Source organism: Solea senegalensis, linkage group LG14 (genome assembly GCF_019176455.1).
Source record: "Solea senegalensis isolate Sse05_10M linkage group LG14, IFAPA_SoseM_1, whole genome shotgun sequence".
Taxonomy (NCBI): domain Eukaryota; kingdom Metazoa; phylum Chordata; class Actinopteri; order Pleuronectiformes; family Soleidae; genus Solea; species Solea senegalensis.
The window spans coordinates 5,597,975-5,623,044 of record NC_058034.1 but is presented as its reverse complement, the minus strand read 5'-3'; the positions used below and the strand labels follow the sequence as shown (position 1 = coordinate 5,623,044).

The 25,070-nt window shown below is 40.4% G+C and overlaps 1 protein-coding gene across 4 annotated transcripts; it reads right to left on the bottom strand.

Moving 5' to 3' along the window:
- Positions 1–543: 543 nt before the first annotated feature.
- On the bottom strand, positions 544–23,580 carry dot1l (DOT1-like histone H3K79 methyltransferase). Of its 4 annotated transcripts, XM_044043598.1 has the most exons (29): positions 23,177–23,580; positions 17,771–17,814; positions 17,575–17,649; positions 17,373–17,436; positions 16,317–16,545; positions 16,079–16,173; positions 15,103–15,165; positions 14,939–14,994; positions 14,616–14,695; positions 14,388–14,456; positions 14,188–14,294; positions 12,935–12,976; positions 12,751–12,846; positions 12,433–12,655; positions 11,834–11,947; positions 10,563–10,654; positions 10,323–10,424; positions 9,947–10,084; positions 9,135–9,260; positions 8,422–8,855; positions 8,213–8,300; positions 7,950–8,099; positions 7,730–7,772; positions 6,932–7,566; positions 5,169–5,374; positions 4,831–4,904; positions 4,260–4,735; positions 4,043–4,142; positions 2,660–3,309 (listed from the first exon to the last, which is right to left on the bottom strand). In XM_044043598.1, exons 1-29 carry the CDS (start codon positions 23,255–23,257, stop codon positions 2,672–2,674), a joined length of 4,740 nt encoding a protein of 1,579 aa, XP_043899533.1. In that variant the 5' UTR covers positions 23,258–23,580; the 3' UTR covers positions 2,660–2,671. The 4 variants fall into 4 exon arrangements, with proteins under 4 accessions (XP_043899534.1, XP_043899533.1, XP_043899530.1 ...); XM_044043599.1 differs by lacking the exon at positions 2,660–3,309 and adding an exon at positions 544–1,456 and having other exon boundaries at positions 4,043–4,735; positions 23,177–23,578; XM_044043595.1 differs by having other exon boundaries at positions 4,043–4,735.
- Positions 23,581–25,070: the final 1,490 nt, after the last annotated feature.

Here is a 25,070-nt window from a genome sequence, read left to right as displayed (position 1 = left end):
ACTGAGTAAGAGGCAGAATTCATCATGGGTTGATAACCATTCCATCACCTGAATTCTTTGGAGTCTCCAATCAACCTAACCCCAATCTGCATGTCTTTGGACCTTGGGAGGAAGCTGAAGAACAAAGAAGAATGTTTCAATTCCACACAGACAGGCTGTGGTTGTACTGGGATTCAAACGGAGTACCTTCTTGCTGTGAGGCACCACTGCTAACCACAGTACCACTATGCCAAATGAATAAGCCACAGCTTTAAATGTGTCACTATAAGTTAGGAGGAATGGGAATCAGTATCAGTCCGAACCTGGTCAAAATCATTGGATCAGACATCGGACAGATAAAAATGTAAGATCTCATACGATCCAAAAATCATATATATTGCATGCTTCACTATGCACAGACTGCAAAAGTGTAAATAAAAATCAGCAAAAGCATTTTAGCTGAGTCATGTGTGGGCTGTTTATTTCTTCAATATTTGTCACACAGTTGGAGAATTATGTCTTTGAAATGACTCGGTACAAATGAGTTGGTAACAGCTTCATAGTTCATAAATGGTCTAAAATGACTGTATCGAAATAAAAGAAAATCGGTAGATACTCGAGTTTGTGATATTGGTATCGGATAGAAAAAAGTGGTATCCTCCCATCCCTAATATAAATATATGGTCAATTATCAACATAACCAAATTTAATGGGATGTCAACACGTCAGCCAGAACATTTTTGCTACATGAGTCTAACTTACATCTTACATTTTACTATCCAGTGTGAGGTTTAGACCAAAATATTAAGTTCCTCATCTTAATAGTCAAATATTCTGCAACAAACACTGAATTTCACTGAAGGAAGAGGAATCATGCAGAGTTAAAAAGCTGCATGACATCTAAGCAGAGTTCACTGAACTGGCCTGTGGGTGTGTGTTTGAGTCCATACGCACACACACACACACACACACATAGAAATTTTGGAAGGAAGTCATGGGACACCTGATCAGATTCAGCACAGAAAGGTGGACTGTGTTGTTAAACGTTCCCTCAAGCCACTCAAATAAAATGGTTTCTTTTGCAGAACAATAGTTGCTGTAATAGTGACTAAGACAAGACTATTGAGCACCTTAATGTTAAACCACCAGACACGAATACTCAGTTAAGCCAGTGCTGGGCAGCAGCCAGAACTGTTCTCCATCATGTAAAACCTTCAAACATAATTATATGACAACAGTCCTCACATGAGAACAACTAGTACCTAGGAATTCTGTTTAAGGTAACCATAGTGGTGGTGCTGGTGAGTGTCTGTGTTGTGTGTCTGTGTGTGTGTGTGTGTGTGTGTGTGTGTCAGAGACCCCACTTGGGTTGGGTAGTGCAGACATTTTGAAGCACCAGCGAGTGAAGACAGTGCCTTGGTCTGCACCTGGACATTTGCATAGTTGATTTCATCTTGAGGTAGTTTTCATCAATTACCTGGTGGATCAAAGCAAAAAGAGAGAAGAAAACATCAACACATAAGTGGTTCTGTCGCTAATGGATTCAACACTCAAGGAAATACACAAGCCGAAGCAAGTATTAAATTATAGTTGCGCTTCCATCAGCCTGTTTTACGTGAAATTTTCAAAGACCTAAAATATCGGGTTTAAGTGAATAAAAGACAGTGTTTACAAATCATGACTGCGGGTTTCAGACATGAAAAATCATGGAAACTGTGGACACAGTGGGTAAGAGGAGGTATGAGTGGACCAATCAGGTAACCACAGCTTTCCTCAGCTCGAAGCGAATATTATAATTATGAACTGAAGCAGCAATAAAAAATGACCATACATCAACAGTTATTGGTGGTTTTTATCAAGTTGCACTCATAGACAGTAAACAAAAAGTGAATGTAGTCTTGCACTTCGGCATGTCCGAGGAAGTATACCAAGGATTTTTGGCCACCAGGGGGCCAACTCCACTGGTTGCAAAAATAACTCTGTTTGAATGGAAATCTAAGGGGGAAAAAAACCCTCACAAAAATGTTTACTGCCATAAATTGACTTTACTGCATACATTTACCTGGGGATTTTCTGTATATTATGTTCCCATTTAGAGGAAACTATTTGATAAATCAAAGCACATATCAGATAACACCTGTGTGATTGATATTAGGTATCTTCCAACAGGTGTGTGGTTGCAGGTGACGTTTGTGAACGCTGTGACAAAACTCAAACCAGCGATGGTCAAATCACATGGTTTGAAAACAGGAGCTCAGATTCTTATGGTTGTGCCTTCTATTTTTGTGACATGTATTTTTGCGCCACCTACTGCTTAACTCAGCGAGCCAAGTCCCAATATTTGTTTCACAGCAGTTGATAGAAACACATACAGTATTGAATGCTCATTTTCTCCAGCCAAATCTTTGAATATGTGGTTAAAATGTGCTACATATTAATGGAGACATGGCTACTGTCAAAATACAACTTCATCATGCATCACTGTTTTTACAGTTTAAATCCAAACCCATTAAATGACTTACCTTGTTCAATCAGAACAACAGCATGTGGGAGCACAGGAAAATCTGTCTGTCTCACTCTCTACCAGCCTCTCTCTTTCTCTCTTTCATTCTCTGCCTCTCCACCTTCTGATTGCCCTTTTCTCTTCCCCTCATCATCTTTTCCCCACCCCCCCCTCCCCCTCCCCAAAACCCTATCTAGGTCGGGAGTTGGGGAGCTGGGAGGTGATGTAGGTGCCATGCATGCCCTGACTCCTCCACATGCTTCCACTACCACCTGAACTTGTGGTGGCTGGTGGAGGGGGCAACCGAGGGGAGTAGTGCACTGCAAATGGACGGGACGAGGAGGAGGCTGACAGAGACGAGGAGGAGAGGGAGGCAGTAGCAGAGGTGGTAGCGGTGACAGAAGCAGAGGAGGCGGAGGAGGCGTTAGAGTGAGAGAGGGATGACTGCGCTCTCTGGTGATGGAGAGAAGAATGAGACAGGCGGGAGGAGAAGTGGGAGTCTGATCGAGACGATGGTGGTGCATCAGAGTGTGTGGGTGCAGAGGTGGAGGGGACGCTGTGGAGGGGAGGTGGAGGGGGCAGGGAGAGCGTGGGAGGAGGCGGGCTGTGCAGGACCGACTGAGTGCGGCTGTGCTGAGCCTGAGAGAGTGGGAGAGGTGAGGACACTGAGGCCAGGCGTGTGGAGGCTGGTTGGGGGGAGGTGTGCTGAGTTTGAGAGGTAGAGGAAGAAGAGGAGAGACTGAGCAGAGAGCTGAGGCCTCCCGAGGTGGGTAACGTCACCCCAAACTGATGGGAGGACACTGAGGGAACCACGTGGTGAAATATACCTGCAAATCATACAGTAGAAAATGGAGGAAGGGGCAGAGCGAGAGAGTGGAGAGTGGGGGGCAGATAATAGAAGCAAAGAGAGTGAGGGGGACAAAGAGAGAAGCAAGGACTGAGCCAGGTTGTGCATAGTGCCAAGCAAGTCCTAGTCAAGCACACAAAAAGCAACCGAGTCAGTTCACTGTCACTGTGGTCAAACCAAATCCATGTGGCCAATATGAGATCGCATTATACTGAAGTCTTTACAAGAACTAAAATTTCTGGATAATTTTTTTCTTAAAAGTGAAGTGACTCTAACATACAATCCCAACAGATACACCCACAGAAAATGACAAAGGACTAATGCAATAATTATGCTTTAATATTAATTCATGGTCAATCATAAATTGAATCGGTTCTTTTTCACCATTTGTGCTAAATGATCAAATTTAATAATTAAATATATATATTTTGAATTGTCTGAACTAAGAATAAACATTTTCCAAGGGTGTTTCCAACTGCAGCATCGAAGCAGCCAGTCTGTGTCAAAGCGTGGCAGCACAGGAAGCAGTCAGTTAAGCTATGAGACTGAGACAGACAGAACGACAGCAGCACTGAGTCTCCACTTGCCTGATGTTAAATCTGACTGCAGACTATTGTTTATCAGGATGACCCCAGGTTAAAACTAAGACCTCATTCTGACTTTTCAGGAATTACAAGGTAAAACTGCATGATTACTTAATGAGTAACACTCACCTCCAGCTGCTCCCCCTGCCAGTCCTGCACTGGAGAAGCTTGCCAGGGCAGAGTGTCCATTGACGAGCCGCGTGGTCCCACCTACTGTGGATCCGCCTGTCTGAGCCCCAAACAAGGGTTGTAAGACTGACGTCCCACTGAGTGGGAACTGAGAGCCCAGATACTGTCCTACAGATGAGCCTGTAGTTGAAGAAACTGCTACAGGACTACCACCCACCTTCCCACTCAGAATCCCACCTCCACTGCTGACAGCAGCTGAAATGAAGAGATTCTGACTGGCCAGGCTGCTGCTCGTCTTCAGATCCCAGTCACGAGTAGTCTTCTGTTTCTGGAGGGCCTGGCGTTGGTCTGAGCCGTTGCCTCCCTGAGCTCCAGCACCACCACTGCTGCCTCCTCCTCGGGTTCCTGCCTCCTGAATGAGGAAGGGATTAGGGGTCATGTAGCTGGATGACTCTCCATCGCTTGTTTTTCTCACATGCTGATGCTGCTGTTTGTGGTCAGAGTCGGAGTCTGTGCCCCGGCTAGAACCCCCCATTCCAAATGGAGAGCCCCCCTGTCTCGGATCGGAGTTAGGTTGCTTAGGGTCGGAAATAGGTGAGAAAGTAGATTTCCACTTGCTGGTAGAGGACATGGAGGATGAAGAGCAAGCATCACTACCCGTGCTGTTTCCACTGCTGCTTCCAGATTTTCTTCCTGGAGGTTGGAGGATAAAAACAGCAACAATCATCATGAAGCAGAAATGCAAGAATTTTCATTTTGACTTAATTTGTTTAATTATATGACCATACCTCTTTCACTATCCCCTAATCTGCTTGGTCCATCTCTGCTCTCCAATGATATAGTGGCTATTTTTCTTTCAATTCTAGGAAAAAAGACCACCAATGAGTATCAGTCACAAAATGTGTGAGCCCTCTTAAAAATGCAATATCTGGTGCAATTAAATGAGATAAAATCATATTTATTTAACTAGAAACATCAGATTAAAGTGGTTTATGATAAATACGAGACAAAATGTTGTAATTGTTTGATGTGTGGCAACAAGACAAAAAATCAGCCATTATTTAAAGTGGAAACCTTAGAAAAAAAGGAAAGCAGGAAAATTGTTGTCATATTACATCTGAATTACCGCGAACTAGAGCTGTCAGCGGGGTATCCTGAGTCCTCGTCGTCAGAGCTGGGGGCTGAGGAGTAACGACCTGTACCATTGAGCTCCAGGGGGCGCTCTCTCTTCAAGACAGGAGGCTGGTCTAGGTCAGGTCCAATGGGGCTACGACTTGATTGTTCTGGTGAGGAGATGGCAGAGATCTCCAGAGGCTGGTTGATGTTGTTAACCTATTGGAACAAGGACATGCAAATTAATGAAGTAATTCTCCTTGTTATCAGATAAGGGTAACATATCTTTTGGTTTCCCTCCTACCTGCTTCAGATCTAGTAACTGTAAAGGTCACAGCATGTTTCCATATTTATTTTACACAAACATTCAAGAGAGAAAGTGTTGTTTGGCTATAAGTAGTTAGACAATATACTTATGGATAGACTAACCACTTAAAAGGGTAGATGGACAAATATCTGAATGACATAACCATTTAAAAGTCTAATTAGCAAAAGTAATTTGGACTGGAACCAAAAGACTTTTTCAGATACCTACAAATCTACATAAGGTAATACATTAATTGAAATTCTGATCGAAGCTTATAAAAAGACAAACAAGAAAACTATTTCCAAAACATATCTGGGCCTTAAAAAAACAGAATGCAAAAACACAGGGTATAATAAAGCAAAATGGGAGCAAGAACTCAATATAGACACATCACAGGACGATTGGTGTTCAGTGTGGAATGCACAGTATTCATCCACTAGTTCAAAGAACTGGAGAGCATTTGACTGGGGAAATTTGGTTCGCAGCAGTACACAGATTCACTTTTCACTGTGTGAAATTCGCAAATAGAAATACTTAACATTATCACAGTGACAGCTTTCAACAGAACTGTGAACAATAGTGCAAAACTGTAATAGTGCAACTTAAGTGTTTTCCTTCTCAACACAGGAAAACATTTTTTACAACACACAAACTTTTCCTGTACTTTTAATAGTACCATTTCTTCTATATCCCATCTCTAAAATGTGGGGATTATGAGGCAAACACTCACGAAACCTTAAGATGTGTGAGCTCCAGTTATTATCTCATATTGCTGGTTTAGTCAATCTGGTGACAGTACAAATTCAAGTACGACTGGTTTTTACATTGCTTTACATCACACTCACCAAACGAACAAAACAAAAACAAGGATATTTCATTCATATTCTGACTCGTAACTTCATCAATGTCAGGATATCAAATTTGGCTGAGCCAATGCGAATGATAGATTGTGCTCCATGATAAACATGCATGCACATATTTCCAAGTCACACAGAAATGGTCAGTCATTGACAACAGAGTGTCAGTTGTTACATGAGGCAGTGTGGTTGTACTGTATAATGGAGTGCATGGACGGCCATTGCCGGCAATGGTCACAACTCCATTAGTTTTTTTATTGTTTTATCGACAATCTGTACATCTTCTCCAAGCTTAATACATTTGTTCTCCATTTTTCTTCTGCACCAACAAAGCACATAATAAATAAACACTAGCCGCAATGCTAAGACCCGACTTACTGTACTTCTGATTGGCTACTAACGAAGGTGAGGTTGAGAGTGAGAGCGGCATTTCTCTCATATCATTGGCTGGTGACTCCGAGCGGACTCGAACATGAAGAACCTCATCCACAGGTTCGAATATGTATTAACTGTTGTTCCTGACATCCATACGCCAGAATTTCTGCACAGTGCATGAATACTTTAAGCCCTGTATTATTGCCCTGCTAGTTTATAATACTTGTAATAACTCACCATGGAGTTAATGTTGAGTGGTGATCCTGAGGAGTGGTTGGAAGAGCTGAGTCCAGGGAATGACCTCCTCTTTGGGGATCCACTGGCTGTCACAGCCCCTGCAGAGCTGCGTTTCCTTCTCCCCCGCTTGCGTCCCTCTTGAGAGCCAAGGCTGTGAGAGGAATGTGATGACAACGCGTGTGTGGGTGTGTGCTGTGTGCCGGGAGACTGGTGATGGTGGTGGTGGTGGTGGTGGTGGTGGTTTCCATGGTTACTGTGATATCCCTGCTTGGCTGAGTTGCCAGTGTGATGGTGGAAGCGTGATCCTCCGGCTGAACTGCCTCCACTGCCTGACGAAGAGGAAGATGAGGATGAAGAGGAAGAGAAGAAGATTCTCCTCTGCAGTTCACTGTCCTGGGGCTCAGTGTCAGATTCACCCGCCTGGTGGTCTTGTCCATCCTCTGGCAGAATTCTTGGTGGTCCATCTGCATACTGGAGCACCCCTCCAGTACTGATTGGGGGGCTCTGAATGGGACCTGCACGACCTATTTGTCCAGTCACTGGATTGTTGCTATGTGGAAGAGGTGATGATAAAGCACCATTGTGATCCTCGGAGTGGGGACCTCCATTCATCAGCCCTGAGCTGGATGAATATCCTAAAGACAAACCAATTCATGACACAGATGCACATGAAGAAAACACATGCAACTAACGAACAAAGAATAAACAGATTCAATGCACTGAACTAGATGAAAAATCATCTGTATCTATCTAAGGTAATGACACTGTAATATTGGATTGTTCATTTATTTAAATTACCATTGGTCTGGCCTGCCTGAGAAACAGGACTTGGAGTACTTCTCTGAAATTTAAAGCAAAAGGAAGATGAGACATCCTGTGAAAAGAGTCAGAAGCTTGTGTAAATGTGCCCTAAAATAAGACAATAATTACATGGTACAAGAAAGAAAGAACAAATACAAGAATCATCAAATCAAAAGACGCGGTAAATAAAGAATAAAAGTGTTGTGAGGATGCTCACCAGTCTCTCAGCTCGACTGGGCAGCACAACACTGGCCAATGGAATGCTGACTGGTAGTTTACTTGGGTGGACAGTGCTCAGAGGGATGCTGATAGGCAGACTCGTAATGCTACTGTCTCCCTGAACAGACGGACTTTTCTCCTTACCACCCTTTAAAAGACAGCAAAAGAAATGTGTTAATAGTGGGAAATCCAAAATTGAAGAAGAGATAGAGAACTCAACATTTCAAGTTTCATAGACAGTAAAAAAACATTCTTATTTACCCTCTCTGAACCTTTCTGTGCGTCAGATGCATTTGGGGAGGGGTAGTTTTGTTTGGCTCCAAGTGAAGAGTTAACGTTACCAAATTCCCTAAAAAAAAGATAAGTTTAACAAACTTAAATTATACAGCGGTTTGTTAAGGAATGAACTTGGAGACCTTATAAATAAAAAGCCAACTGTTAGAAACTGGGAGATTTTAGCGCATACCAACCTGTGTGTGGTCAATCCCGGACCCCTCAAGTGAGCATTGGAGTCCTGGTTTAGGTGTCTCCGCAATGCAATTTTGGCAGGGGAGAAGCGTGTGTAGTCAGGAAGAGTGTGGGAAGAGATTTGTTGCCTCTGCCGAGCGTCAGGGGTGGCAGAAACAATTTCATGGTCAGGAGAGATGGGCAGGTAGCGAGAAAGAAGCTCTCCCTTTGTGCTGGTCCGCTCAAAGCCTGGTGAGCTGGTGCCATTAATAGAAAGCTCTGGACTGATGCCATTGAGGACTGGGGCTGAAGACAGGCCAAGCTTTGAGGAGTCCATGTCTGTGGAAGAGCGCGAGTCCAGGCTTTTTCTGTATGGGGAGCCATCACAGGGGCTGTAGGATTTGAGCTGAAGCAACTCCTGCTGTCTTTGACTTTTCTCCAGCTCCACAATACTAATCTACAAACAGACACCAGGGGGAGCCATTACAAAATAAAACAGACATGCTGAAAAAATACAAGACAGGAATTCATCAAGTTGTCATAAGTGTGTATGGGTGACGAGTTTAATCCCCATAAATGTCTCTGGTAGAGTCAGAAGGACAGATGAAAGGGAGGAGGGTGGAGGCAGGTAATAGGATGAAAACACAAAGGCATGGAGGAGTACAACAAGAAGAAGGAAAGGGAAATTCAAGCATATAGAAATGGATCCCACAAAATGAAGAAGTGGACTGTGTACCTGTAGCTCTAAGCAGTGTCTCTGTTTCTCAGAGATTTGTCTGCGTAGTGCTTGCTTCTCCTTCAACAAACTTTCCAAACACAAAGAACCCCAATCGAGCTTCAGCTCCTCACATCGGGCCTTCAGCTAGAAATAATAATAAAAAAAACACTATTATCATTAAACCCAGAGCTTAACAAATATTTCAGCAGATAAATATACAAGCTGTGAAATACTGGTAATATAAAAGTGGACAACAGAAACTTTTACACCATCCAGACCTCGCATTGACATCTGTGCATAAGGATCCGATCACAAGATCCAGATCAGATCCAGGTATGAATGCACCAAAAAGTGTCAGACCACATTTTGAGATGGTCTAGGAGGCATGTGAACACATTCTTTAACATGTGTGAACGCCGATACATCCACGGGATGAAATGCTTTCAATTGAAAGAATTTTATACTTCCCAGTGACCACATGTTGTTTTATTTGTGGACAAACAATACTACACTACATTTACTCTATCCAGATGTCAACAAATGTCATGATAAAGTGTTAAAATTAGGTCCGCAATCTCCAACACTCTCCACTTAAGATCAGATCTCAGGAAGTCTGTGTGTGTGTCTGTCACAAACAGGAACACACACAAACAGAGATGTACACAATGGCAATGGACATATTTGTACAACATAGCATTGGTGTGCGTTTGCATGAAAGTCAGAGAGGTGAAAAGCACACATGTGCTTGTCACAGAAGACACATCTAGGGCTTTGAGAACGGATGTTAATGTCAGGTCTGAATGATGGGGTTTGTGGCTCTGATGATTCACCAGTAGTAGACTGTGGTCTCTGAGCAAGGCCATGTCTCTCTCCAGCTGTTTAGTCTGCTCTTTCAGCTGAAGGTTGTGAGCCGATATCTCCTTCTGGGCCTGTAGCAGATCCTCCACAGTCAAGGCTTTCACTCCCAACTGGTTAACAAACACAGTTTGAATACATCAGGAAGAAAAATATCAAGACCACATTAACAAGTCCAGTCTTTGCTGGCCTCCAGTGGCTAAAACTGTCACCCCCAATGCAGAAACATACCAATGTATTGTAGGTACATAACATAACTGTCACTGAAATTCACAGATAACATGATCCCACTCCTGCCACAAACATGGACAACATAAATATGGATATGGAAGACATTAAAGAAGCTCCTACCTCATCTAACTTTGTCTGAAAAAGACCTTTGATCCTGTCCTTGTGAGACTCGCACACAGACTGAAGCTGCTCTGCCTGTCCTGACAGGTCCATGTGCTTTTGCTGAAACAAAAATGTTACGAGGGGGAAAAAGCAATAACATTAAAGTTACTTTGTTAGTTAGATAAAATATAACTGAATGTATGCAAGGAGCAGTAGCATATCTGTAATATACAGGTATCTGATCACATTATGAAATACCTTCTCCTTTTCCAAAAGCTGCTGCAGGTTGGACCGGTACTGAGGAGTCTTCATGTAGGTCATAAATTGGAGGTATTGAAGTTTGATGTTATCTGTAAAAGCACACGGGGAAACAAGGAATGGATGATTAATTCTTAGTCTGTCGCAATAATTACTGTAAGACGGGCTGATGAGGAGTTTTAAATCCAAACTAATGCATTTTAGTTTTAACATGCATTCATTTTTTTATGAATGCATGTTATCCATAAACTCCATAAATTCTGCTATTTGTAACTATTCTGGCTAGTGCTGGGCGTTATGACCAAAAATCTATATCACTGTATCTTTCATAATTTCAACTGTTTCACAGTAAACATCAGTATTTTTATTCATCACCACAACACATGCTACAAACACCTATTTTTCGGTGTAGGAGGTGCTACTGAGTGTGTGTGCAGCATGTGTTTTGACCTAACTGAATAGATTCTTGCTACTCTCAGACATGTTTTCTGCTAAGGTTGTGGAATAAATTGCTCATTCCTGATATTGCTACCACAGTTACTTCTTCAGCTAAGCCCTTAGCATGTATGGTGCAGCAGTGTTCCCCATCAAACAGTGTTTTGCTGCACCACTTTCTGTTTTTCATATATATAGCAATATATGAAGAATCCTAATAAAATAATATACCGGCTTTCATTATGAACCGGTATACCACCGAGCACTAATTGTGGCTGTCAAGCCACTTGACATATACTAACTTTATTTATTCATAATAGCCCTCACCCTCTGTTAGATATCCTCTTGCTGACTCACTTTGTTTCACTTAAATTCACATATGGTGGTTATCCTGGCCTAGTAGTTAGCTTAGCAGCAATGGTTACTCGTTCTCCGTGTCACTTATGTGTCAGTGAAGCCAAACACAAGCGTAAAGGTGAATGGCAAACATCCTAAAACCACTGTTGCACCACTGTTGTTGTTGTTGTTTATCTCTACCACTTGGAATGTGTGTGTTTAGAGGAGACGGTCTGGTACAATATCTGACTTAAGTTACAAACCAGACAATAAAAAAATACAACTTGTCATACAAAGGTCTAAAAGGGGCTGGTGGCCTGAATGTTCAATAGGAGAGAATCAAAAAGGTTTGTGGCAGCTACAACTGACTTGTGGACACTTAGTATTTTCCAGACTTAATCTCCTCTGTCCTAGAATTTGGACTTTGGACATGTGTGCCTTCATATATTATCTGAAAAACTTTAAATTATGAACAGACAAAACACACATCATGAGCTCACCTAGAAGTTGTTGCAGACCAGGTGGAGTCGGGCTCAGCAGCAGTTGACTAGAGGGATAGTGCTGGACCTTGGGAGGTAGCTGGTAGAAGGGACTCTGAGGTGGCCTGTATGCATCTGCACAGAGAATAAATAAGAATAATTACAAGTTGAATAAGCCATACTCTGTTGAAGTAAAGAGGAAATATGTATATCTGTAATATTAGACAGCTCTAGATTTCCATGTGTGGTGTTGCATTCCTATTGAGAAGTAGGAAACCGATAGATATTGCCTGACCAAAACAAAAAAGTCACAAACTTCAATATTTCCCTTAGAGCCTACTGTGCATGGCTGTGGGGGCAGTGTTATGATCTAGGGTTGCTTCAGTTGTCCAGCTCTATAATCAGCAACATTATGTGCCCAAAGAAACCCATCCAAATTTTGAGGACAAGTTAATTCAGCTGTGGATTAAATTAAATGTTGTGACACTGCATACCATAATTGAAATAAGGCTGTAAATGCAAACTAAAATCAATGTGTGATGCTGTCCAACAAAATATTCCATGGTGACTTCTTTGTCTACAGTATGTGTGTACATGAAGGTGTGAATGCGCACTCTGACCCTGAGGGGGCGCTGCAGAAAGGGTCTTAGCATGCAGCAAGTCCAGCGCACTCTGATTCTTCTTGTTTTTCTTCTCAGCAGCCGGGGCGGCTTTTTTAGGTCGACCTCGCTTCTTGTTGTTCAACTTTCGACCTTTGGGCAAGAGTCGAGCTCTTCTTGGTTTGGCAGTCGCCTTGACCACTGTCACCAAGCTAGGATGCTCTTCCTCTCCACAAGAGTCCTGCTGTAATATAAATGGACACACACATACAGTGTATTTACACAAACCGGTGGAAAATCTTACATACTTAAAATCTGGTAAATCTGGGGAGATCCTACCTTGTTTTGTTCTTTCGGTTTTGTGGGTGTGGTATTATTGCTTTTACTCTCCTTTGTATCCTTCTGCTGACGCCGCCTAGCTGCCTCTTGCTCCTCCTGTTATAAGATTAACCATTTTAGCTTTTTTTTTTACTTTGATAAATACAATGACACCAGCTATACACTGTGAAAGAAGAATACTTACCCTGAGTTTAGGATTTTTGAGACTAGCAAAATAGTTTTCAAGCTGAAAAAGACAAGACAATTTAATATTTACATTACATTTATTTTGATAAATTTGATTATCTTTCAATTGTTATTATTGGATTATAATTTAAAACATAACGGTATCACAGATGAAAGAACTCACTGTTTGGATCATATGATGAATCGTGAGTCATACACATAATGCAAACCGTGTGTGTGTGTTATTTCACTTAAAGGTTCTCAAAATTTTTTTGTTGGGCCCCACGACTCTCACGAAATTGTAACAATGTGTCAAGTATAACATTTATTGGATCAATATTAGAACAAACATTTCACTTTTCTTTCAATAATTTGTTGTGCAAATAACATTTTTGCTTTAGCACAACAAATAACCTCAATATTGCTTTGTGAGAAAGCAATTTCAAACAAAAATATGAAATGTGCAATTATAACTATAATAGTGTCATTTTCTAAACAATAAATACATTTGGATAACAAAGAATACTTTACCAATATCAATAATTTGTTGTTCAAATACATTTTTTTTGTATTGTAATGCTGTCCCCTGCCGATGTTTTGAGTCTTGGGTTTTGGTCATCGTGAATCATTGTTCCGTTCGGCTGACGTTGGCTTGTTGTTTTCTTTTTGCCCCTGTCAGAAACTTCTCTATTATCCAAACCTTGCCACCAGGGTAGATTTTGTTGTGGTACGTCACTTAAATGAGTCTGGCTTACAGACCCTCGGAAAGACTCCACTACCCCCAACATTTTGAAAAAGGCTGGGTTAGGGTTAGGCAATTTAGGCGAATCACATGTGTCATTTTGGATCATGGATCAAATCTCAATATATTTGTAAAATAAATTTGTCATACTCATAAAGAATTTCTTATAAGTAAAGGATACAAACCACTAGCAGCTTGTCAGCTTTCTCAGTGGGATTCCCACTGGTGACCAGGGATTACTTTTTCCGAATTGCAAAAGTGACACAAACTTCAGTGTTATTTACCGAGCTTGTGTTACCTTGTATAACCCTGTTTGTTCTTTCCTCAGATTGCTTTCTCCTCCAGAGACGGACTGCTCATTAAGATAATAACAGCTAGTGCTATGGCAGCCAACCTCTAGAGTTGAGGTAACTGTTCAGTATCTAATATATAGTTTGTTTGTGCCACTGTAGCAGTTACGCGTTTTATTGTTGTTTCCCATCGTCCTATAATCACTAGTTACAGGAACAGTGATGAATTGTCAGACTTACTATGGTGCGGTCTATGGTATGCAGGTAGTAGGAAACTGGTTTTCCAGTCCAGGACACTGAGCCTCTCAGTGGAGAAAGCTCCACCACACGCATTATTGTGCCAATATCTGCATTAAAGACAGAATCAAGCATGTCATCAACAAACCAACAGGAGCTTTAAATAGAAAATGATTTACTTTTTCTCTATTTATGGTACTTACCACTCAAGTTTCGACTATTTATTCTAAAACTTAAAGGTGCAAAAGGTTTAGAGGACACAATTTTCCCCCCTGCAAAATAAAATGAAAGGAAAAAAAACACAGAAAGACAGATAAACATATGCTTTCTTTCCAAATGGGGACAAACAGTAGATCTTATATGTCATATAGTCAAATATTACAGGTCTTATAATATAGTGATAATATAGTGGTTAGTTGTGAAATACTAACCTTCCTTCATGTTAGCAAAGCGTTCCTTCAGCTGGTGATCTACCTCTGGACCAAAGGCAAAGTTATTCACAAAAATAATACTGGAAGACAGAGAGGGACAATTTCAGATCTACTGTGGGCAGTAAAAATATTACCAAGCAAGTATAATGTTTTGCAAGAGAAATTGTTTATTACAACAAAAAGGTGGATACATTTAAAATCAGCTCATTAAATTTCATATTGAAGTCCTGCACAGGATGCTTTGGATGACCAGAGTTAAACTTTTTTCAAAAGCTTAGTATGCTCTGTATCAAAAGTCCCAACAACCAAGTGTGGTCTCCCACCTTGTATTGGCGATCCTTTCTTTCCATTCCTCAGAGAGAAAATCACCTCTCTCCAGCTAAAAATCAAACAACAAAAACTCTGAATATCCACAGACCTACTTAGCAGTACTTAAGGATGTGTTATACGCATTGCACAAAGTAAATGCCACGCTGACTCAACTTACTGTGTACTCCCCATGTTTCTTCCCATACCACTTCATCCACTTCTTAAATTCTTTATCCATGCTCTGAAACAAAGAAAGTCACATATCAATAACAAAACAGTATAAACAAAAACATGCTCAGCTGCATATGTTCCAGAAAAAAAGGATTCAAAACTTAACACCAGCTTGTACTAGCAGCTGTTTAGCTGGTTAGCTAAAGTTAGGCTCCTTGCAATATATGGAAACATTCAGACTAAGAATAAATTGTACCGGTTTGGCAAGGTGCTATTCTTAGACATGCTTATTCCATGCTGGCAAGGGTTTGCAGTTAAATGGGAAGAAAATGACATAGTAAACCAGTATGCAGGCTGATCAAAAACAGGCACACCACAGTAGCTGGCCTCACACAACCGAGGTGTGTACTGCAAATGCCATTGTTTGCAGTACCATTTATATTCATGGGCCTTATGATAGCATATATACCAGACAATATGTCAGGTAACTTATTTCTTGTTTTCAGAAAAAATGAAGATGGTGGTTAGTTGTTGTGCACCAGGCTAACAAGAGATAATTTAAACGGATCACCAAAGATCCCAAGGACTTGCTGGATCACACCAAGTGTAGTGCGGCAACAATTAATCAATAGTTAATCTGAAGTTGAAAGTTACTAAATAGGTCACCATCTATTTTGATAATCGTATGCAGATCTGTGTTTCCCAAACCTCAAAATAAATATGTTCTCAAATGTCTTTTGTCCACAGAACAAAATTATTCAATTTCAATTATTTCTTTGTTATATGGGGCAAGAAAACCAGAAAATATTCACATTTATTAAGCTGAAAAATCAGAGAACCAAAACCAATGAATCAATTATCAAAATAGTTGATGACTAATTTAGTAATCTATTAATTATTGCAGCCCTAATTGGAAAGAAAGCAACTTTAGTGTCACATCCTTTCTGGCAAACCCTCTGACACTGTGAGGGAGATATAGTTACCTCTGCATAGGTGGCTGGAATGTCTGCTTTCTCTACACCATAGTAGTGTTTACAGTTGGTTGCTGCTGCAACCTGTAGCACCACCTGTCCCACTCCTGCAAACAGAAACAAAAAAAATGGTAATTATAGTTTTGTAAAGGGACTCAGGTAGTTAAACTGGTACAATTGGGTTTTTTGTGTTCTGTCTGCACTATAAACCTAATAAAACTTGGCCGTCCCACAATAACAGCAGACTCACCACTGCCGAGGTCAACAAAGGTATCGTCTTCCATCATTTCCATCTCGTCAATGATCTGAGCCACCAGGTCAAACGATGTCTCTCCATACACCTCTGGGGAGAAGGGCTCATAGTTGTTCAGCTTCTCAGGGTCAGTCACTGAGTGGTTGTACACCTGCTGTAGGATGTGTCTCAGCAGCCCATTAGACGGACGTTTGTTCAGTTTCATGGGTTGGGTGGTCCCCTTCCACTGTAAGATAGGATTTACGTTCTTTTAATTTATTCACAAAAATACAAATATAAAAAGGAAGGCATTGTCATTCACTCCTCAAAAAACACTTTTAAGACTGTATTATCAACTTACCATGGCCATTTAATTAAAAAAAAAGCAAAAAAAAGAAATACAGAAATACAAAAAAATTACTAAACAACTGACCAAATTTCAAGAGTTTATTCATTTTATGGACACAAATATTGAACTTTTATACATTAGATTGTATCTTAACTATTTGATGAATAACTAGGACCCCTCCCAAAATGGATAAAGATAGATTCTGTATACAGGATGACATCTGTCATTAGTTCAAAGTAGAGGCTAATAGTTGCCATTATTTAACAATCAACACTGGCCGATTGTTATTTAATAATCGAAGTCAATAGAGCCTTTTTTATTTTTCGATGACCCGTTTGACACAACTACTTGCACAGCAGTGCAGACATACTATAATCTTGTCAATGATCTGAAGTGACTGAAGTTCAGCAGTTTTTTGTATTATCTGTTATTATTAAACTGTTATAATTTATCAGGAGGCAAAAAAAGAAATTCCACTAAATATATGGGCCAAAACAATTGGCATGAATTACCAGTGATGGGCTGCCCTGATGACTAAAAAGTGGCTATAACATCACCCATAGAAAAACCCATACAGGTCGACCTCTAGTTCAAAGGCCAAACCTGGCAAAAATTCAAAGAACACAGTGATGTAACGCAAACAGTGTTTTCCACTTTTAGCGATGTGTTTTTTACTTTCATTTCACCAACACACCACTGAAAAACATTCCCCATAATGCACTTACTAGCTGGTGAATGCTGTCAATGGCCCTGTTGTACTTGTCACAAAGTCTCTGCATGCTTTCGAAGCTGTGAGAATAACAAACAAAACTGTTGCCATACTTTTGCTCAAATCCCTTAGATTTCATAGACACTATTGCACAGCCTCATAATCATTGTTCTTGGACATATTTTGATTTCAGTGTAAAGATGTGAACCACGACTCACCTTTTTGTGTCATAGTCAATGAGTACATAGTTTTCCATTGCAAGTTTGAGGTCTGGAATCTCCTCACACACCCACCTACAGCAATATACACATAAAATCAACACTTCATCATGCACCTGACTCAGTCACTTACTGTCTGTGTGAATGTGGGCATGCACATGAGCTGACTCAGAGATTAAATGGAAAGGTCACTTACCGAATGGTCTCAATGATTTCATGAGCAGCATCATGATGTTTATCCTGAAAACAAAGAGGAGTCATGTTAAATGCTAGATTAACATTTTTATTTATTTTTTTACCAATGTAGGCCTTAGATTTTCTAGGTTTTCTAGGTTCTCAAGTTTCATTATTTGTGGAGATATTTTGGAAAATGTGCTTTCTGAAACCATATTTTGTTGAGCTCAACGTTTGATTGACGCCCCTCCAAATGTTGGTATTTCATCATATTTAGTCATGGATGAAAAAAACAATACACAAAGGGCAGATATACTATGGGCCAGAAAGCAGTTAACAAAAAAACATAGAACAGCATGACACCAGAAATTAGAACATACTTCAGTCAATCTACTTCAAATTCCCATTAATTGTTGCAGTAGCAGAAAAAAGGATGCACAAAAAACACTTTGTTTTCAGGATAAATTGATACAATTGTTTTCTTTTGATTTCGCTTTGTTGTACAAGTACTTTGCAAACACTGTTTTTGAAGCCAATAGGAGTAAATCATGATATGTTATCATGATGGGAACTAAACTTTATCCATGTGAAAAGCACAGCTAAATATAATGTGCTTAAACTAATAACACACAAGCAATTGTAATGCTGGTGGTTAAGGTGAACTTTAACTTTATTTAATCTCCTATGATGGTAACAGTAATAACATCCAACATGGTTACAGTCCCTGCATCTTACTTGCACAATATTTAGGAGGACATTCAAACATTCAACAGAACTGTTTTGTCCAGGATTTCTATTTGAACACTTGTTTTAAGCTTGTTCCACAGCATTTTCATTTGGTTGCCCTCAGACCTTTCATAACAAAATAATAAATATAATCACTTAGTTACCAGCAACGGACCAAAGAAAATCCAATTGTGTTTCAGTAGTATATGCCAGATATAACATCCACTGCAGACACACCTGTAGCCACCACCATTGTCACTGAGGGCTATTTTGAGGCTGAATGGTACAGTCTATTACACAATGTGTGTTCACAGTCATTCTCTATCAAAGCAAAGGTATCAAAAGTTGTGCTGACACAGTTTGATAAACCTGCAATTACTGACCAAGCCAACACAGCATCAAAAGTTTTGTCAATCAATCAGAATAAGTCACTTTTTAAAGCAGCAATGCAAAACATATGATAATATTAATTGCTCTTGATGTTTACTTATGATTATGCCTCTGTTTGATCTCCATGAACATAAATTATGTAACATTAGTATGCTGCATACTTGTCTAGCAATAATATCAGACCCTGCTGAGGAAGCATTTGTGTGTATACAGCAACAGTGCAGGGACAGGTAGGACAAGACTAGGGATGAGCCAATATGATACTGATGATATTGGACAGAAAAAATTAAAAATACAATGCAATAGAAAAATCCTACATAAAGCATGCTTCACAATGCACATAGTGTAAGAATGTAAATAACAACTGAACAGAAAAAGACTAAACAAAAACTTTGACGTAGGGAAGGGGTGAGGAGTATCGGCTTTCTTCCTTCAGCCAATAGATAACTTGCCTTTCATTAAAACACTTTTAGAAACAAAACGATAACAAGTGTTCAGTAATCTTTGTCTGTCTTTCAGTGCCGATGTATTACAAGTCAAAACCTTTGTCGTTGCAATTCTAAATCAAATTGTATTTCACCTTCAATTAATTCAAGAAACAATGTCTAAGAAAACTAAAGTTGCAGTGAGTTAAACTGCCCTTTCACCTAGAATAAAGCTCCAGAAAATCACATGTAGAGAACCTACAGTTAGCAATACTAGCTGGAGTGTGCTGAGCAGCTCTTTGAGAGTAAGACGACTCAGGTTACACCCAGAGTGCAGCCAGCCTGAGCCAGTTGCCTGAGCTGACCCACTGACCCACTTTCTGTCTCCTTCCTCAGTGCACTGCCAAGGAGAGCCTCTGGTGGAGGGAAAAAAGAGGGAAAGAAAGAGTGGGGGAGAAAGCAGAGGGTAAAAGGAAAGAAAGTGAAAGTGAGAAGAGAGAGAGGCCAGAGAAAGGAGGGAAAGCTTGGTATTTGTCAGCTGTTTGAGGCCTGGCACAGCAGCCACAGCTAACAGCTCACTGCCTCCCAGCTTCCCGCTCAATACAGCCCGCCACTACTACACAAACTTCCGCCAAAGCTCAAACATGAGTGTGCGCACACTCAAATAGGCATAATAACACAGGAAATCTTCTACTATTTCTGTCAAAGCAGAGTTCCGGTTCTAACCATATTTGTACCATGCTAACTTTGCTAATAAGCAAAATGATCTGCAAATCTTCAGAAACATACAGCAGACACAAGAGCTTTACCACTTAATTTTCTAGTAAATGGAGAAGGCTTACAAGGCAGATGAAAAAGACTGAAAGTGAGCAAATGAGACTGCGATGGGAGGAGGTCACCTGCTCACACAAAGAGGCACACAGCGAACACCAGCACACACTGCAACTGCTGCTAAAAATAAACCGTCTATAAATGAGAGTCAGGCAAAAAGAACAAGAAAGACCAACCATCCTCTTTCTCCTCACTATGGGTACAAGTGATGCATGCATGCATGACTCTGAAAACCACATCACCGAGGGCGTTGGGGTTTCACACCACACAGTGCTCCACTACGTATACCTTAGCCCACGAGAACAAATGACTGATGCAGACATGCCACCTACACATTGTATTACTGTTAACATGAAATACAGCTAACAACTAAAACAAACATTCAAGTCATCATTTGTTCTATATCTCAAATAAGAGGTTAATGGAAAATGATGTGTTTAGCACCTGATGAATACAAACATACTGCTATCCAGAGGCGATGTCTTGACAATTCCATTTATTTGCAAGAGCTAATTGCAGCCTTGTAAATAACAGGTGAATATAAGTCAGCTTATATTATCTGGCATGTTTACATCTTGTACTTAATACTGAGGTTTATTAATATGCACTGAGTCTATCAATAAAATCAATAAATATTTAAGCAAGCATTACAACAAATTCACTCAACAGTACTTAAGTTCTTGTATTTCTGAAATGGTTTGGAGAACTAGGTGTATTCACACACACACACAACCAAATGTACAAAGAACGGCACCACTCCAGAGGTGCTCCTCATATAAAAGCATTTACAGATGCACAGATGTGGGCATTTAGTGAGACAGGGGAAAAACACAGACACTCGGAATGAAACCCAGCACCAAACAGAGAAAAAAAAAAAGACTTAAGGATTTGATTCTGACAGCATGTCCTATACTGCAACAGCCTGTACAACAGCCATGTTGTGTGTATTAAAACACAGGCAGCATTTTTTTCATGCTCCATGGGTGAGATAAGCAATCTTAATGCTCTGTGGGAGTGAAGAATGAATTTACGTGGAGTGGGATCTGCTGCTGCCAGCAAGCAGTTCACATAAGGTTAGAAGTGATCATTAAAACGTGACTGGAAGTGGAAAACCATTAAAAGCCACATATTGGCACGTGTTTCTGAATTCTATTAATATAGCATTGCTAAAAAGGAGCTATCCTCTTCCCTGTAGAGCTGGCCATATGGACTTGAGAGGAAGGGAGAAAGGAAAGGAAGTCTTTTTTCTTTGAAAACAGGAGGACGGCACTAAACAAATATGCTCCATATTGCAGATCTCCACATGGACGGCCATCAGCTGTTTCTAATTCAGTGTGTCCCAGTATAATAGCATCATGCACATAAAAAGTATGTTAAATTCCTGACATACTTTCTCTCCTGTTTATGCTCACACACCACAACATGAGAAAATGGGCGAGGCTACAATGGGAAGGCGCGTGACTCCATGTTATCAGAACCAATGCACGGATGTGAAGACATGAGCAACAAATATCAGCCAGCTCAGAAGGGGTTTTAGATTACATCAATTAGTTGCCCAGACTCAATTAAAAACCCTCATGATTGTTCATGATAAAAATTATTCACCGGGAGGAAAACAGAAAGAAAACAGACACTGCCAAACAGGGTACAGTGTGGGTGGAGAGGAGATATGCAGAAAGACCTCCCAGACATTCTGAGAAATTCAGGTTTTTTAGTCAGCACCCATTGTTTTACCGCAATTACTTTAAATGAGAGAGTTAGTTTTATGTCACTAAAAGACCACATAGTTTGCAACCGCTTCCCTTTCCTCTCAACTCCAGTGAGTCAACTGCAGTCAGACACTGACGTGCTGCTGACAGCATGCTGCATGGAAATAAAAGTAACAACACAGTCAACATGACTATTACTGGCTTGAGCACTGCTAGATAAGGGGCTCTGTGTATGTCCAGAGTTCAAACTACCAGACACACCCAGCTGGTCTCAATCACCAGGGTGTCATGAGATTATAAACTCTGAAAGCACTCCAGGAATATAGCACTACTATTCACACGAGCAGCACTGAGTAGCAGGCTTTGCCGAGTTCATACACACCCACACCAATTACGTACACGCCTATATTTCTATATACAATACAAATGACTCTTGTGTTGTTATTTACAGGCATCAGATAGTGCATGCATACAGAGAAAATGCTTATGTATGAAGTGGTTCTACATAAACATGCCATGTGCTACTGCATGAACATGATAGACCCTTAACAAAAACAATTTGTGTGAAAACATTGGCATAATGCAGGTTGTGAGACACCCTGTTTAAGTGGCTGCAGTTTCAAGATTATTTTTACCAAGTGTCAATGTCTGTCTCAGTAATGCAGCTCGGCTCAATCGTATCTATCCAACTTATTGCTTTCATTGACATGAACAGTGCATATTACAAAACATTAAATATGCCAGTTTGCCAAGAGGCTGGTTTTCATTTGTTGTCCATGGCAACATATTACAACAGATTCCCTAAAAATCGAGGTAAGAATAAAACACAGATGGAAATATTATTTTAATTGCCATGTTAACATGACACAGCTAAAATAACAGAACAACTGAGAAGCAGTTGGACAACAGCAAAGACAATCACAAGCAGTGGGACAGCACAACGAGCTGAATCATAAAAGCACAAGGCAGTCAACATGAACAGACATTTAGCACGATGCACTAAGTAAATGCATGAGTAGAGATATTTACATAAACCAACAAACAACAGAGCATTAAGCAGCAGCAAGATGTGACTACAGATCACATGCACCACAGGAATGAATAAGACACACCAAGACGGATGTGCAGTAACAAGCATAAGAAACTACTGAAATATTAGGTCGTTCACTGCCGCTTGTTGTAAAACACGGTAAGTGTCACCAGAGTCACCAGTGTGACCCGAGTCCTCAGACGACCGTGCCGTGGCTCCGTCTGCTAGCAACACTAGCAGTGAGCTAGCTAACAAAGACCAAAACATGGACAAAATCGACATGTGTGACGGGAGTGTTTTTGAAGTTTAACACTTACGTATACTGGTAACGGCCACGGGTAGCCAGCGGGTTCTGCTCCAACCGGCGATTTGAGCTTGAGCTCCAGCTTTTCTCCCATTCTACACTTCACGGCGGCGGCTTGCCTGTGATGTTCGGCTAGCTAGCTAGTGGCTGCTCTCTGTTAGCCAGCTGGACGGTTAGCGAGCGAACTACAACGTGAACATTTTGTGAGACAAAAACGTTGAAATGCGTGAAATAAAAAAAGATGTCGACGCCCGTTGCGTGGCAGAGACACACACAAAACAACCGAGTGTAAAAATGTATCTGACTCGGCGTTGTTTTGTGAATAAAATTCCTTTTTATGTCCACTGCCAATAACACCTCGTCCATATCGCCGCCATCTTGCCCGGCATGGATAAATATGGCAGGGGGCCACTGGTAGCAGCGGGGACACTGACGTCACCAGGGGGACCGTGATCGTAGCGCGTGCGCCAGCGTCAGAGTACGAGCGGCACGTGACAGAATAACATCACCATTCTTAGGTATATACACTGAACATCAGAGTCTTTATTAAAACACTTCTTTTACAGCAATATTTACCCTGTGAAGACAATTACATTGACTCAACATTATCATTAATAATAATAACAGTAACAATGATAATAAATACAAGATTAGGCCGGGTGTCACCTTTTTTATTTATTTATTTTTAATGTATTTTTATATGGACAGATACAGTAACATATGCACCATAGTGTTATAGCAGATGCTAATTTGCAACTCTTCCAAAGAAGGGCTTTTATGACATTATGTAGATGGAGATAATATATCAGGCTGAAACAATTACTTGATTAATACTAAACTAATAATAATACTAATACTAACTAATACTAAATTAATCGTCAACTATGTTGGTCATCGATTAATCGGTTTGGGTGTTGTTGTTTTTTAAAGAATTAAAACAAGTTTTGTATATTATATTGTATTTTGGGGTTTCTTTGCTGCATGCTGGTGTTTTTTGAGTGGACAGCAAAGTAAGAATTTCATTGTACAGGGAAACGTGTTTCTTTACTGTGCATATGACAATAAACACTTTGAATCTTTGAATCTTGAATCTTGAATCTTGAATCTTGAATATAATAAAGAAATCAAAACGAGACATTCCTTTTCCAGGTTTGGGAAGCAATGACCAGCACTTTTCTACATTTTCTGACATTTCATGGACCAAACGATTACTCGATTAATCGAGAAATTAATCAACAGATGAATCGATTATAAAAGTAATCGATAGTTGCAGCCCATATAATATAAAAGTATACTAAGTAAACTAAGTATAAAACATACAATAAAAGACACGTTTAAAAACACTGCATTCAACATTACATCTAAAGAACTAGACATGCATGCAGCATTTATGGTTTGCATCTGCTTTCAAATGATCAGCTTCTGAGATTTTTCTCCTTTTGCAGAAAAGGTCATCTGAGCAAAATATGTTTTGCAGAATTGGATTTTGATGCAGCTCCGTTGTCTCTGGATGTGTTCACGCGGTGAAGGAGCGAGGGCATTTAAACATTCATAAACAAGCTTAACATAGTGAAATTCAATACAATTATCAAAGCTCAAGATCTTTTTTAGTCTATTTAGTTAAGATGTGACAATAATGGTACCTTATTTGTTTTCTATCCAAGATTTTCAAGGCACAGACTGAGACCAGACATACATTTGCTGACATTTTTGCCCTGGTTGACACCTGGTTGTTGTATCTCAGGTGTGTCAGTCTGCCAGTATGTGCAAAGCCTCTGGTTCACCTATAAGGAATGCACACACACCTGTGTGACAAGAAAACAGCGCGGTGTAAGAATGAGCTGCACAGTGGCTCAGTTCAATCCCCGATGCTGCGCTTTGTGGAAGGGCTTTTTAGTAATAGTCTG

Excerpts from the sequence above, each read along its gene's own strand:
- dot1l (XM_044043595.1), bottom strand. The coding sequence starts at position 23,257 with ATGGGAGAAAAGCTGGAGCTCAAGCTCAAATCGCCGGTTGGAGCAGAA. Across the intron at positions 8,301-8,421 it reads CCGGGATTGACCACACACAG|GGAATTTGGTAACGTTAACT; the intron begins GTTGGTATGCGC and ends TCTTTTTTTTAG. Across the intron at positions 5,375-6,931 it reads CACTCAACATTAACTCCATG|GTTAACAACATCAACCAGCC; the intron begins GTGAGTTATTAC and ends TTGTTCCAATAG.